The following is a 12,681-nucleotide window of genomic DNA, read 5'->3' on the forward strand; positions in this document are numbered from 1 at the left end:
AGTGTCCTTGTGCTGTGACGGTGTCAGAACACCTAGGGGAAGGCAGAACAGCTGCTGGGGCCATGGGCACTCCCTTTGCAGCCCAGGGAGAGGGTGCCCAGGGCAGGCAAGCAGCCTCTGAGGGGGGGTTAAAACAGAGGATCCGCAGAATAGCTTTGCCTCAAGGTTTGAATTGCCTTGATGGAGCCCAGGGACCCCTCCAGGACTTTTCCTGTTCCCCTGTCTGCTCCCTCCCATGGTAGATGGCTGGGAAGGTGGTGACCCCCCCCCAGGATTCTGGTGAGCCCTGGTGTGGCCTGAATGGAGCCGACTACTCGCTGTCCGCAAGAGAGACGCCAGTGCAGGTGGCTTGGAGCCAGGTGTCTTTATTGGCCCCTCGGGCGGCTGTCAGACGTTGTTGGGGTTGTAGCACAGCATGTTCAGCTTGATGTTCTCGTCCCAGTGACGCAGCAGCAGGAACAAGTGCCTGGCTGCCCCTTTGAGGCAGCCCACGTCCACCCCCTCGGGCAGCTGCTGTGCCTGCAGCCACGCGTCCGCCTTGGCCGCCACCAGCTCCCACTCCTCAAAGAATCCAGCACAACGGTGCTCCAGCCATGCCAAGGCCACCGCTGTGGCCCAGCTGGCACTCTCCAGGTCCTCCAGCCCCATGTCCTGACAGCTCACACCAGCCTCGGAGGGGGCAGCTGAGTGGGGGCAGGTGTCGGACTCGGAGCCGTGCCCACTGTCCGCCTGTGCCCACACGGCTGCACTGGGCACCTCGGAGCAAGTACTCCGGGATGGGGGCGAGCTGGGCTGAGGGTCTGTGGTGGGCTCCTCACCCTCCTCGCCAGCAGGCCCTGCCTCGGGGCTGCTCCTGGCCCCTGGGGACACGGGGCTGAGGCTGGCACGGTGGGAGGCGTAGGGGGAGGCCCGGCGCAGGCGGTCCAGAGGGATCTGCACCACTTCCGAGAAGCTCTCGGTGAGCTGGAATGGCCCCCTGGCTTGTTGAAGCTGCACCTGCAAGGGGGAGGCAGGGCTGCAGGAGTGTCCTGGGGCACAGGGACAATCTAGTGCCCCCCAAAATGCCAGCCAAGATCCTCAGAGACATTCAAGGATGCAGCAGGGCTGAGCAGGCACCTACCTGGTTTGCATCTTCTGCTGTTGGTGCTGCTGGGCGTAACCTGGGCAGCTTTGCTGGCACCCAGAAGGGAAGGTGCCCCCAGTGGGATGGGGATGAGGACTGGGATGGGGACAGGGATGGGGTCCTTACCAGTGGGAGGTAGTCATGGATCGCATGGTTGCTGGAGCGCTCGCTTTCCGGGCTGAGGCACTGTGGGCGTAGCACCAGGCTGGGACCCCTGCGCCTGCTCAGGCTAAACCTGTGGGGCAACAGGCAAGGTAACAGGGTGGGGGAAAATTCCAAAAGGGCAGCTGGACTCCAGCCTGCTGCAGGGAAGGGGCTGGAGCACCAAACCCCCCACTTATGCTGCAGGAGCTGGCAGAGGACATTGGACCAGCAGCACTCAAAAAGCGGTACCGTTCCCCTCTCCCCACAACATGCCATTTTTGGTCCCTTGCATCCCCCCCATCCCACAGTGTCACCTGGAGCCAGCGATGCTCTCTGTGGATTTCTGGGAGCCCATGGAGGTGGTGGAGGGGCTGGATGGAGGCCCTGCAAGGGGGAAGAGCTGAGCACAGGGAGAACGTGATGCACACGGAGGTGTGTCCCACTCCCCACCACCTGGGAGGGTGGCTCAGCCCATGTGCCCAGGGCGGTGACAGCACAGTGGATGCACCAGCTCCCAGCTGCCAGCAGCAGGATGTCAGATTGCCCCCTGTGTCTCCCCCTCATCCAGCCCTCAGTCCCCTCCAGCCTGGACACACCGTTTGAGCAGTTTCGCTTTTCCCAGCCGTAGGTGGGGGAGGAGATGCTGGCTGGAGTCCTGGGGGTCCCATCTCGCTCTGCAAAAGAGCAAAGTCCTGAGGGGCCCTGGGCTCCAGGGAGCCTCATCACTCACAGCTGCTGCCAGGGACTGCTATGCTGTTCCCCCATGTCTCTCTCCCCAGTGTGGGGCAGATGCCTCTTTCCAGGCTCCACAGCACTCCAGGGAGGACCAGCCCCATGCAACCACCAGCTGAGGATCCCCAGGGACCCCTGTGCAGGTCCCCGGGAAGCATAAACTAAATAAAGGCCTGAGTTGGTACCTGCAGTGCCAGGGCCCTCATCCTGCTCTTCTGCATCCTGCTGCTGGCCCTGCCCCGCTGAAGAGCTGCGGTGGTGCCAGCTCCCTGCTGCAGCAGCTCGTGTCCGGTTGGCTGAGCCAGCTGCAAGGGATGATGCCACCTCAATCCTCTGTCCCTTCACTGCCCCCTCCTCATCCTGCCAGACCCTTGTCTGTACCTGTGCTCCACACCTCAGGGGCTGCAGGCAGGGCGGCCTGTGTGGCACCGTCCACAGGCACCAGGCGGGTGTAGAGGGAAGGCACGTTGCAGGCTTTGCTGGTTTGCACAGCTTTCAGGCGAAACCGGCGGGCAAAACCTAGCCAGAGCAAGATGTTTAGGGAGAGGGAAATGCCGGGGCTGCACAGAGGGGGGACACGCACTGGTACCCACCCTGCTCCAGCTCAGCTTCCCGCTGTGCCGCGCTCTCATTGTCCCGGATGACGGAGCGCGCTGCCAAGCGGTGCACTGGCTTGTCCCAGGCCTTGCCCCCCCGGCGCAGTGGGTCCTCCCTGCCCAGCCCCTCTCGGGGCTGCAGCAGTGACTCCAGTGAGGCTGTCACTTCCCAGGACACAGGTTTGCCAGCTCGTAGTCCGTGGATCACCACCTGGCAGCGCAGGGGCAGGCTGGCATCACCCAGGCTGGGCTGCCTCGGCTCAGGCGCTGGTGAGGTGCTGAAGAGGTAGGAGGGCTCCACCAGCATGTCCCAGTCCAGGGGTGTGGGTGAGAGGAGGTTATCTGGGCAATGGCAAGGTGTGGGATCAGCAAGGCAGGAGCACCCGACTCTCTCCCCACCACCCTCGTCCCCAGAGGCAGCACGCACTTGACTCCACTGCATTGGGCTGTGTTTGCCGTGCCTGGGGTCCCAGCTCATCCAGCTGCCCCTCCAGGGACTGGTTCCTCTTCTGCGACACCTTCTCCAGGGCCCGGCACAGCTGGTGGGTGTCCAGCTCTCCGTGTGGTGTGGAAAAGCTGCGTCCAGCCAGGGCAGCACGTGCCAGCACCTTCTTCTGTCGCGCCAGCTCCTCCGTGCTCAGGGCCACTGTCACCTGCGGTGGGGACAAGGCTGTTGTCAAGCCTGGAAAGGTGCTGGCACAAAGCCCAGATTGCACTGAGCCATGAGGTGGCATCTGCACCCCTCTGGCTGCTGGCTGGAGCCACTGGCTGTTGCCAGCCCCGCCACTCTGCAGGCTGGCACCAGCAGCCTCCCAGGCTGCTTGCCTGGCTCCCTACATGTGGGAAGCACCCAGACAGGAGTTTGCAAACATCCCTGGGGACTGACTCAGGCTGACACTGGAGTTGCCAGGGATTTGTGTGTGTGCAGGAAGCGGGGTTAGCCAGGATGTTCAGGCCTGGTGATGTTGCACTGGGATGCAGTCCCCAGTGCAGAGTCATGTCCCCACACTGAGATGCTTCCCCTAAAAGCCACGCCAGGGCAGTGGCATCCAAGCCACCTCTTGCCCAGGCAGCAGGGAGCCGGGGAGGATCATTTACGCTGCAGGGAAATCACTTACGCTTGACATTTCAGCAGCAAAGGTCACCAGCTGTGCTGCTGGGCGACAGGAACAGGTTACCTAACCCATACCACGGGAAGGAGCATGTCCTGGGGCTGGGGGACAGCTGGCCTCGCCCGGCCTCAGGGCTGTCATCACCGGGGCAACTGCCTCTCCCCATCCCAGGGACCCAGCTGGGTTTTAAACCCAGGTATGAAACAGCAGGAATGTGGCCCACCGCTAATGAAGCTTCTGGCAGCATTTGCTGAGAGCTGAAGGAGCCAGGCAGGAGCTCAGCCAGCCGGCCCCTCCTCTCAACAGATTTGTTACCTGATGCTGGCCCAGCTATTTTCACTTGGTTTCTGCAGCATCAAGGAGGCACTGAGTTGGCTCAGGGGTCTGTTAGACACCCAGCTGACTGCTGGCCAGTGACACTGGGGGATCAGCTGCTTGGTCCCCAGTTGTCCCATTCCAGCAGTGAAAACCCCCCAAAGAACCTCCTCATGGCACCCATGGCTGATCCTTGCTTAAAATCCAGGCTACAGCACTCTGGTTCCCAGCCCAGCAGCCATGTGCCTGGGCACAACAGGGCAGCAAGACCCCAGCTAAGTCAGGAACAACCCCCACACCTGTGAGTCCCTGCACTCCACTGGCATCCTTACCTTGGTGCCAGCCGGGGCGGAGGGCAGTGGGGCAGATTTGGTGGAGGATTCACAGAGGGACAGGCTCTTCTGGCCCTGCTGGGAGGTGACATCCGCACCAGGGGCCAAGGAGCCTCCCTCGGGGGCTACATCCCGAGAGCCAGTGGACTCGCTGCTGGTGGAGCTGCGGGAGAGCAGCCCCCGGCTGTGGTCAGTGCTGACAGAGCAGTGTGTCAGGACATACTGCTCCTGGATGTAGGAGGGTTGGTAAATCCGCTTCCAGATGTCTCCCCCTGATACAGGATCCATACCTGCCCGATGAGCAGACACCCTGTCAGCCCATAGCTCCCATGTGTGCCACCCACCCTGGCCCTGGACCCCACTCACTCCGCTCTGACACCTCTGTACTCCCAGCAAAAAGCTCCAGGGAGGCATCCCCAGATCCTGGGTTGCTCTGGGGTGGCTGGCGGCTCTCCCCAGGACTGGGCACCTCCTCCTGGGAGGGAAAGGCTGAGCCCCGGGAGCCCTGGCATGCCCCTTCCCGGCCCTAAGGGAAAGAAGGCATCACCATCAGCCCCCTGCCTGGGGAGAAGCCAGCAGCACCGGGAGCATGCCATCCTCCACGTGCCAGGGTGGTGCCAGCCGTACCGGATGGTGCCTGTTGCCAAAGCGGGCGATGCTGTAGAGGACGCAGTAGCTGATGAGGCGGTCGCCAGGGTAGAGGGCGGGGAGCTCAGTGGGGGAGAGCAGAGCCTCCATGCTGTCAGGGACGTACCAGTCGATGGTGATGTCGCTGACAGCCGGCTCGATCGCCTTCTTCAGGGACTTGATCAGCTGGGGTGGGGAGAGGACACAGTGTCAGACATGGCAGTGCCCCCCAGTGCCCCCTGTTGCCCCTGCCCGGGCGTTACCTTGGGCTGCAGCCTCTCGGCCGGGCTCAGGAACTCAGCACGGCCCCGGCTCACTCTGGCCATGCCCTTCAGCAGCTGCTGGCACACCCGAGGGCCCATGCCAAAGCTGAAGCACCTGCAGGAGAGCCGAGTAATGGAAAGCCATGGCCGGGCTGGTGCCAGGGACTGGCAAGCCCAGTGGTGAGCTCAGCAGCAGGGCTGGAAAGGAATGTCTGGTAGCCAGAGTGCCACCCTGGCTGCATGCTGGGCTCTGCCACCCGCAGGGAGAGCTAAGCCAGTGGGTTGAGAGATGTGATGGGTGAAGGACACCCTCGGGGCTGGTGGAGGTGAGACTTTGGGCTGCATAAGGAGAAATCAGTGGGAACAGCACAGGGGACATGGAGAACACCGTGACCTGCCGCAGTGCCAGTGCCATACCTGACAGTGCTGGCCTGTCTGCGCACCAGCCGGAGGATCCTGCCTGCATTGCCCACCGCTGTGCCAGTGAAGAGGAAGAGCTGGCGGGGGTATCCATGGTGGAGGGGCTGTGCCAGCGCCCAGCCCAGGGCTGCCAGCAGGTTGGTGCTGCCGGGGTCTGCCCGCAGCCCACCAAGGTGCTCACAGGCACGGCGCAGGGTCTCCTGTCAGCACAGAGAGCCAACCTCACAGCAGTCCCACAGCTCAACAGCCCCCACCCCAGGGAGCTGGGACGGGGACAGAGACAAGCTGGTGGGGGGCTTTGCCTGGAGCACTCACGTTGCTGCAGAGGCGACTGGAGGGGAAGAGTGGCTTGACATCAGCACCAAAGCCAGCAATGTTGAGCAGTGTCCCTGATGGGAGGCTCTTCAGAGCCACCAGCAAAGCCTCCTGGGGTGACATTGGGGACCAGGGAGTGTTGCTAAGGACCAGCCACCCAGGGAGCATCCCTGGACCCATGGCTGTGCCTCACCTTGACCTTTTCAAGGTCTGGGCTGCTCATGGAGCTGCTGCAGTCGACGAGGAAGAGGATCTCACGGGTGACACTCTGCAGGTCCCCAGGGATGGTCTCCACCACCGGGCAGAAGTTCAGCATCAGCACAGGGTTGGGGAAGATGTCTTTGTGGAAACGCCTCTGCACAAAAGCCACCTGCAAGCCAGGCAGGTCAGGAGCTTTCTCACACCACCTGGACCATGTCAGGGTCTTCCTCGCCCACGTTCCATTACCTCCCCCCCTTCCTCCTCCTCCTTCCTGCTGGGCCAGCAATGTCACCTGTCTCTCGCCACTGCTGTCCTTCCTGGCAATCCGCACGTAATCCCGGCGGCTCCGGATGTGTGCCTCGTACTCGGGGTATGTCATGGTGCCATCCTCAATCACCAGGTGGGGGTGATGGGGCTCTGAGGGGTACAGGAGAATTTGGAGCCAGCCTGTGCCACAAGGGGCTGGGCGACACTCAAGATGGTTTTGGGGTGATGCCCCAAACCTGCCAAGGGCACTGTCCCCTCTCACCACAAGGGTAGAGGATGATCTCCAGGTCACTATCGTAGCGGTGGGGCTCAGCCAGGGTGACGCAGGTGGTGGTGGCAGAACTGGCCCAGGGATCTGCGTCAGCTCTCAGGGCATGGGATGGGCTCTCCAGCCCTGCGGAGAGAGCAGTGCAGCAGGGCAGCCCCTCACATACCTCCTCCTCAACTCCCTGACCTGCCACACTCCACAGCAGTGGCTACTCCCTGCCAGATCTAATGGGATTAACTGGGTCAACAGCCAGGAGCACATCCCCATCATTCCCTCCTTGCCCATCCTCTCCCTTATCCATCACATCTCCCTGTTTCACAGGAGGCTGTTGACCTAAAGCCACTCAAACACACAGGCAGGGTGACTTTGAGGGGTCCCAGACCCAAGGGTGGGGGAAAAGGCTTCTTCACCTGTAGGGAGTGCAAGAAGATGCCTGAGGACAGGGGCTCACATCCTCTTAGAAGCATGGAAGGACCAGGGCACACCACACACATTTTGAAGAGGTTTTACACAACCACCTGATACCACCCAAGCTGCCCTTGCTACCTGCCAGCAAGCAGGGGCCCTTCACCAGCAGCTCGAAGGCAAACTCATAAGGAAAAGGGTTGTAGGGTCGTCCCCGAAAGACATCCATGCTCTCCACGGGTGCCTTGGTGGGTGTCTGGCTCCGGGCACCTGGCCCCCCGAAACAGCTGGTGGGGCTGCAAGGGGAGAGCGGGTGATGGCTCCCGCCCTCTCTCCCCGCTTGCCCAGCATTTGCATCTCCCCCCCCAGGGATGGCGGAGACTGAGGAAGTCATGAAAATCACCATAGGGCCAACCTGTCGTCACACAAGCTTGCCGGCTCGCTTTCGGGGTCAGCGGGGACACGGGGCGTGAGGATGGGAGGCAGGAGGAGGCGCAGGGCCCCGTCTGGCAGTGTGGGCAGCTCCTGCGCCGTGCTCAGGGTGACAGCCAGGCTCTCCAATGGGCAGAGTGTGCCGGTGCCGATGATGAAGGTGGAGCGCTCTGCATCTTCATCCAGGACAATGTGGCCTGGGCAGGGGAGGGATGGTGGCGGGGTCAGCAAGGCGTACGGGGTTGTGGAGGAGGGCATTAATGGCCCTGACTGCTCTCAAAGGTGGCAGCAGGGCTCAGGTATGTGGGCCATGCCAAAGGTGGGCAGAACCCTAGGAGAAGTGGAGGGAGGGGAAAGGAGGTGCTGACATTTCCAGCCCCAGACACCCCTTAGAAGGTGCTGGGGTGGCCTGGCAGGGGTCTCAGCCCCTCATATCCCCCCATACTTCACCCTGCCCATTCTGAGCCTGCTGGCCAGGAGCACCCAACAGCATCACCCATGCCACAGCACTTACCGCTGGCACAGCGGCACGGCCGGCCGGGGCTGGGGCTGCACTGGAGGCAGCAGTCCTGTGCCCGGTGCCGGTTCTGGACCTGGAATGTCACCCGCCGGCTGCCCACCGCTGCCTCAAAGCTGGCCACCACCTCCGACTCCTCCAGCGGGTAGATGAAGATGCCTGCAGGCAGGAGAGAGCCCCGAGGCAGATCCCGGCATGGCCGTATCCGTGGCACGCAACAGCCCGTGGCAGCCCTGCTGAGAACCTCTCTGACTTGCAAGGTGATTTAGATGCACGAGAACAAGGCACCATGCAGGAAGGACCCAGAGCCTCACTAACCCAGAGGGAGGATGAAATCCCGCTCTTTCTCAACGATTGGAATGTTTTTGCTCAGTCTCACTCTCCTCTTGCCCACAGTGGGTAGCAGTACCCCCACCTCCGCTGGCCTCCACCTTTGCTCCCCAAACTGAGCAAGGTTTGGGAGTTGGGACACAGGTGGGCTGGAGACAGGATGCTCTTCAGCATCATGGCTTTTAAAAGGCCGTGCAGGCAGCCTGGGTCTCTGCCAGCCCTGATAGCCCCCTCTTACCTTCCACAGGCTCCTCGTGAGGGTTGGTGTACATGAGGTGAGCAGTGATGCTCAGGGTGTATCCGTTGGCACAAGCCTTCACTGTGGAGCTCTTCAGGGGTAGAGCCTCCCAGGAGGAGAGGGCATAGAGGCCCGGCATGGTCCCTCAGCGTGCAGCTGTGAGCAGAGGGGAGGCAGGGACTGGGTGCTGAGGGATGGGGTCTGCTGGAAGGGGCTTCTGTGCACAAGCCATTTCCATCTGCCCAGTCTGCAGGGGGGAGCAGGTCTCCAGCCCTCCCCTATCCTGGGGATGCTACTCTTCAGCATCCACAAAACACATACACCTGGTCCCAGGTCTCTGCTCAGACCGGAGCCACAGGAGCCCACAGAGAGGGGAACAAAACTCCCGTGGGCAGTGGTTACACGCAAGCCCCAAGCCCTGGCAAACAAGCAGAGACTCCTAGATAATGGCCAGCCACACCCAGCCCATCTCTCAACCACCCCAGAGCAGCTCCAGAACCTCCCCAGGTCATCTCTTTCAGTGGCTGGGAGATGAACATCTGCTGCTCCCATCTCCATTCACCCCAGAGGTTACCAGGGAAATTTGTTTAAAAGAAAAAAAGGACAAAAAAACCCCAACCAAAACCAGAAGGGCGAGAAGCCCACAGTGTAACTAGGACAAAGACACGAGCAGTGTTTGCTGGGGGTTTAATAATTAACAACAAGGTCAGCGCTGCACTGAAGAACAGCACAGTGGGGAAGGCACTGCAGGGTGGAGCCTGGCAAGTGGACGATCCTCGCCTCTGGGAGAGTAATGCTTTGCCCAGAAATGGATAAGTCTGGTGTCCCACCCTTTGGGAAGAAAAGAGGCAGCTGAGGATGCCTTCCGTGCCTGGGCACCAACCCACTCCACATCTTTCTTCCCCTTGGGGAAAATACCTAGGAGCCACATCCCAAATAATTGTCTGGAGCCAACGCAACTCTCTAACATCAGCCCACCCTATGCCATCAAATATTTGTGTAAAATATTTGTATCAGCCTTAGCCCTGGCTGTGTGGATCTGTGCATAGTGTGCATGGAGTCTGCTGCAGACATGGGTCTGACTTCTGCTCTGTATCCCCTGCCTGCCCCAAGCACCTGTGACCCAACAGCAGCAAGGTTCCCCCTCAACACCATGTGCTGGTGCTCCAGCATGTAACATGCCTGGGGCAAGGACAAGGCCAGGTACAAGTAAGCCATCTGGTGCCCCCACTCCAGTGGCCTTCATCCTGGGAACAGCTCATAAGAGCATCGGTAATGGGAGGCTTGGGGTGCTCTTGGCACGCGGTCACAGAGTGCCTCTCACAGAGCACCCTTGAAAGTGGAGCAGGGATACATCCTTGGAGGCAGCACCAGGACCAAGCCCACAGCCAGCACAAGGCAGGGAGCCTCACAGAAGTGTATTAGCAATGTGGCTGCATCCCAGAAAAATCAGTCCATTAGGCCTGAGGAGAGACATTTACCTGCTCAACAGGCACTGCAGGGTTACGCTGGTAGATCCTGGCCCCTCAACCACTCCCCAGCATCACCAATCCCCCACCCTGTGTGCAGGATGCTGCACACACTGCTGAGCCCCCCAGACTGCTCTCCCAGAACACAAAGGTTGCGCAGGGTCCCTGCACAGCCCACTGTTCCCCCACACTGACTGTGCCACAGCTGGGAACATCATCAGCTTTTTCCTGCCCTGACCGCAGCACCCAGACAGGCTCTGGAGACCAGGACTCCCCTGACCCAGCCACACTGAGCTATTAAAGACATATTTCACCCCAAAGCCCTTCCATTTGTTCCCAAGGCACCCCGTTAGATGCTCAGCAACCTGCCCACTATTTGCCGTGCCGCCCATTAGCCAGGTCACTGCCAGCTTGTTTACCAGGGACTTACTGGAGAAGGTGTCCTGGCTGCTTTTTATCACTTCTCTTTACATTTACCCTCACAGAGTAAACAGGGCCCATCTGGCCCTGCCACGCTTCATGCTGGCTGCTCTAAGCCCCGTGGTAATGAATAAAACCAGACCCTATGGTCCTCACCCCACTCTCTTCGTCCTCTTTCCCCAGGGCAGCAAATTGTCCTCAGGTGCCAGCGTGACATCACCAAGAAGTCCCCAGACCTCTCCCCATCCCCAGCATGATTTCCAGTCCCCTAACAGCCCCCTCTTCTTCTTTCCTTCTCACCTACTGCCCACACGAGCTGGTTTAACCAGCAGCATCCCCAGTACGGAGGGGCCACAGGAGGCAGTGAGCAGCTCTCTGTGCCGGCAGCTAAAAGTCATCTTTGAAGGAAAGGAGGTAACTCTTCCTTATGTCAGAATAATTCAGGCTTTCTCTTCTCACCCATGGGCAGGCTGAGTTTTCCAGAGAGGTTGCTGCAGGGAGGCAGGCGCCTGAGTCCAGCTGACTCTCCTCAGCTGTCTGACGAGTTGTCAGAGTTTCACCTGCTGCAGCAACAGCTACCTGCACCAGGGTTCAGGCTGGTCCCAGAGAAGGAAGGGGCCAGTGCCAGCATAGGCAAACCAAGCGGAAATTTCCACTGGTGACAGATACACAGGCAGGTACAAGAGGAAGGATGGAGGGAGAGGAGACCAAGCCTCTGCAACAATGCTTGGAGTGAGGAGGTATTGCTGCCCCTCCTGCTCGCCCACATTACTCCCTGCTTCCCTCACCTCCCCTCTCTGTGGGACATCCCATGGGCACAAAGACATGAGAGCAGGATCCATCCCAGCTCCTGGAGCATGGAGAAGATTATGGAGGCAGGAGGCATGGTATAGACAGTGGTGGTGGTACTGCTGCTGGCCTGTGCCCATGGGACATGCCACTTTGTGGAGACCAGACAGGATTGAAGAGGAAAGAGATTCCCAGATGAGGCAAAGGGCTGTCTCCAGCCTATGGTACTGTCTGCTTTGTCTGCTGGGAAGTGGAAATAGAGAGTAGAGTCCACTGCACACATGCGTGCAAGCATGCACACACACCCTGGTTCTGACACCACATCCAGGACCACCACCTCCAGGACCTGTGCTGCTGCTCTTGCTTCCCCAGAGCCACTAAAACCCCTGGAAAACCCCAGCCCCATGTCAGGGAACAACAGTTACTTGTCCTCAACGCATCCTAACACAGGCACCCCCCTCTCAAAAAAATTTCAGAGCCCCATGGATTTCCCCTGACATGGACACATCCCAGCTGGGCAGCCCCACAGAAGGGTCCCAGTGCTCCTTCACCACGAGACAGCTGTGGCGTGGGCCAGGGGCTGGTTTCAGATACCTTGGAGCATGTTCCCAGCAGTTACTGGGGCCAGCCCTGCCCAGTCCCTGCCAGATGGTGATTTCAGCACTTTTGTGGCCCTGCTGCCTCATCTTCCACCTCTCACCCCTCATGCCAGCCGGGTTGCACTGGCAGTGGGTGTGCGACCATGGGACACCAAGGAATTGCAGGAGATGTGCAGGGTCCCAGGTCACCGTAGTCCCAGATTCCCCCCCACCCTGGCCCTTACCTGGAGGAGGAGGAGAAGGAGGAGGAGGAGGAGAAGGAGGAGGATGACACAGGAGCTGCAGGCTCGGCTCAGAACCCACTGGGTCCCTGCCCTGTGCAGAGCCCTCTTCCCTGGGAATGGGTTTCCCTGCCCCTCTGGCTGGATGGCTGCAGTACCCGAGGGATGAGCGGTCCTTCCCCGCCTCTCCCTGCTGCAGGCTCCCTCTCTGGCACTGGCTCCTTCACCGCCCTCGCTCCATCCCTCACTCCCTGTGCCAGCAGCTGAGCTGCTCCAAGCCCAGCCTCATTAAAGAGACACACTCCCTGGTACCGCCGCCCGGGGGGGAGGTGGGGGGATGCTCTCACGGGGAACGCTGGGGGTCTCAGGGGATGGCCAACACCCCCAAAGAGTGACAGGGACCAGTCAAGAGCAGAGTCAACAGCTGTGGGCTGATCTGCACCAACAGAATATCAATTTCCAGGCAAACTTGTATACTGGTGAGACCCCAGGTGATGCTACAACATCAAAACCACAGAGTTTGGCTGAGTGAGACATGTACCACAC

At 60.5% G+C, this 12,681-nt stretch overlaps 1 protein-coding gene across 3 annotated transcripts; it reads right to left on the reverse strand.

Annotated features, from left to right (window-relative positions):
* Positions 1–86: 86 nt before the first annotated feature.
* Positions 87–12,377, reverse strand: VWA5B2 (von Willebrand factor A domain containing 5B2). 3 transcript variants are annotated; one of them, XM_051781281.1, is made up of 22 exons: positions 12,139–12,377; positions 8,638–8,793; positions 8,067–8,228; positions 7,536–7,749; positions 7,262–7,416; positions 6,710–6,841; positions 6,473–6,597; positions 6,173–6,349; positions 5,980–6,090; positions 5,662–5,864; positions 5,245–5,359; positions 4,982–5,167; positions 4,721–4,880; positions 4,355–4,644; positions 3,023–3,248; positions 2,593–2,937; positions 2,381–2,518; positions 2,185–2,304; positions 1,864–1,941; positions 1,582–1,651; positions 1,121–1,358; positions 87–996 (listed from the first exon to the last, which is right to left on the reverse strand). In XM_051781281.1, the coding sequence occupies exons 2-22, from the start codon at positions 8,774–8,776 to the stop codon at positions 388–390; spliced, it is 3,993 nt and encodes a 1,330-aa protein (XP_051637241.1). In that variant the 5' UTR covers positions 8,777–8,793; positions 12,139–12,377; the 3' UTR covers positions 87–387. The 3 variants fall into 3 exon arrangements, with proteins under 3 accessions (XP_051637241.1, XP_051637243.1, XP_051637242.1); XM_051781283.1 differs by having other exon boundaries at positions 1,250–1,358; positions 12,139–12,358; XM_051781282.1 differs by lacking the exon at positions 12,139–12,377 and having other exon boundaries at positions 8,638–9,095.
* Positions 12,378–12,681: the final 304 nt, after the last annotated feature.

Source organism: Manacus candei, unplaced genomic scaffold (assembly GCF_025592945.1).
Source record: "Manacus candei isolate 608988 ecotype Guabito, Panama unplaced genomic scaffold, ASM2559294v1 h1tg000015l, whole genome shotgun sequence".
Lineage (NCBI taxonomy): Eukaryota > Metazoa > Chordata > Aves > Passeriformes > Pipridae > Manacus > Manacus candei.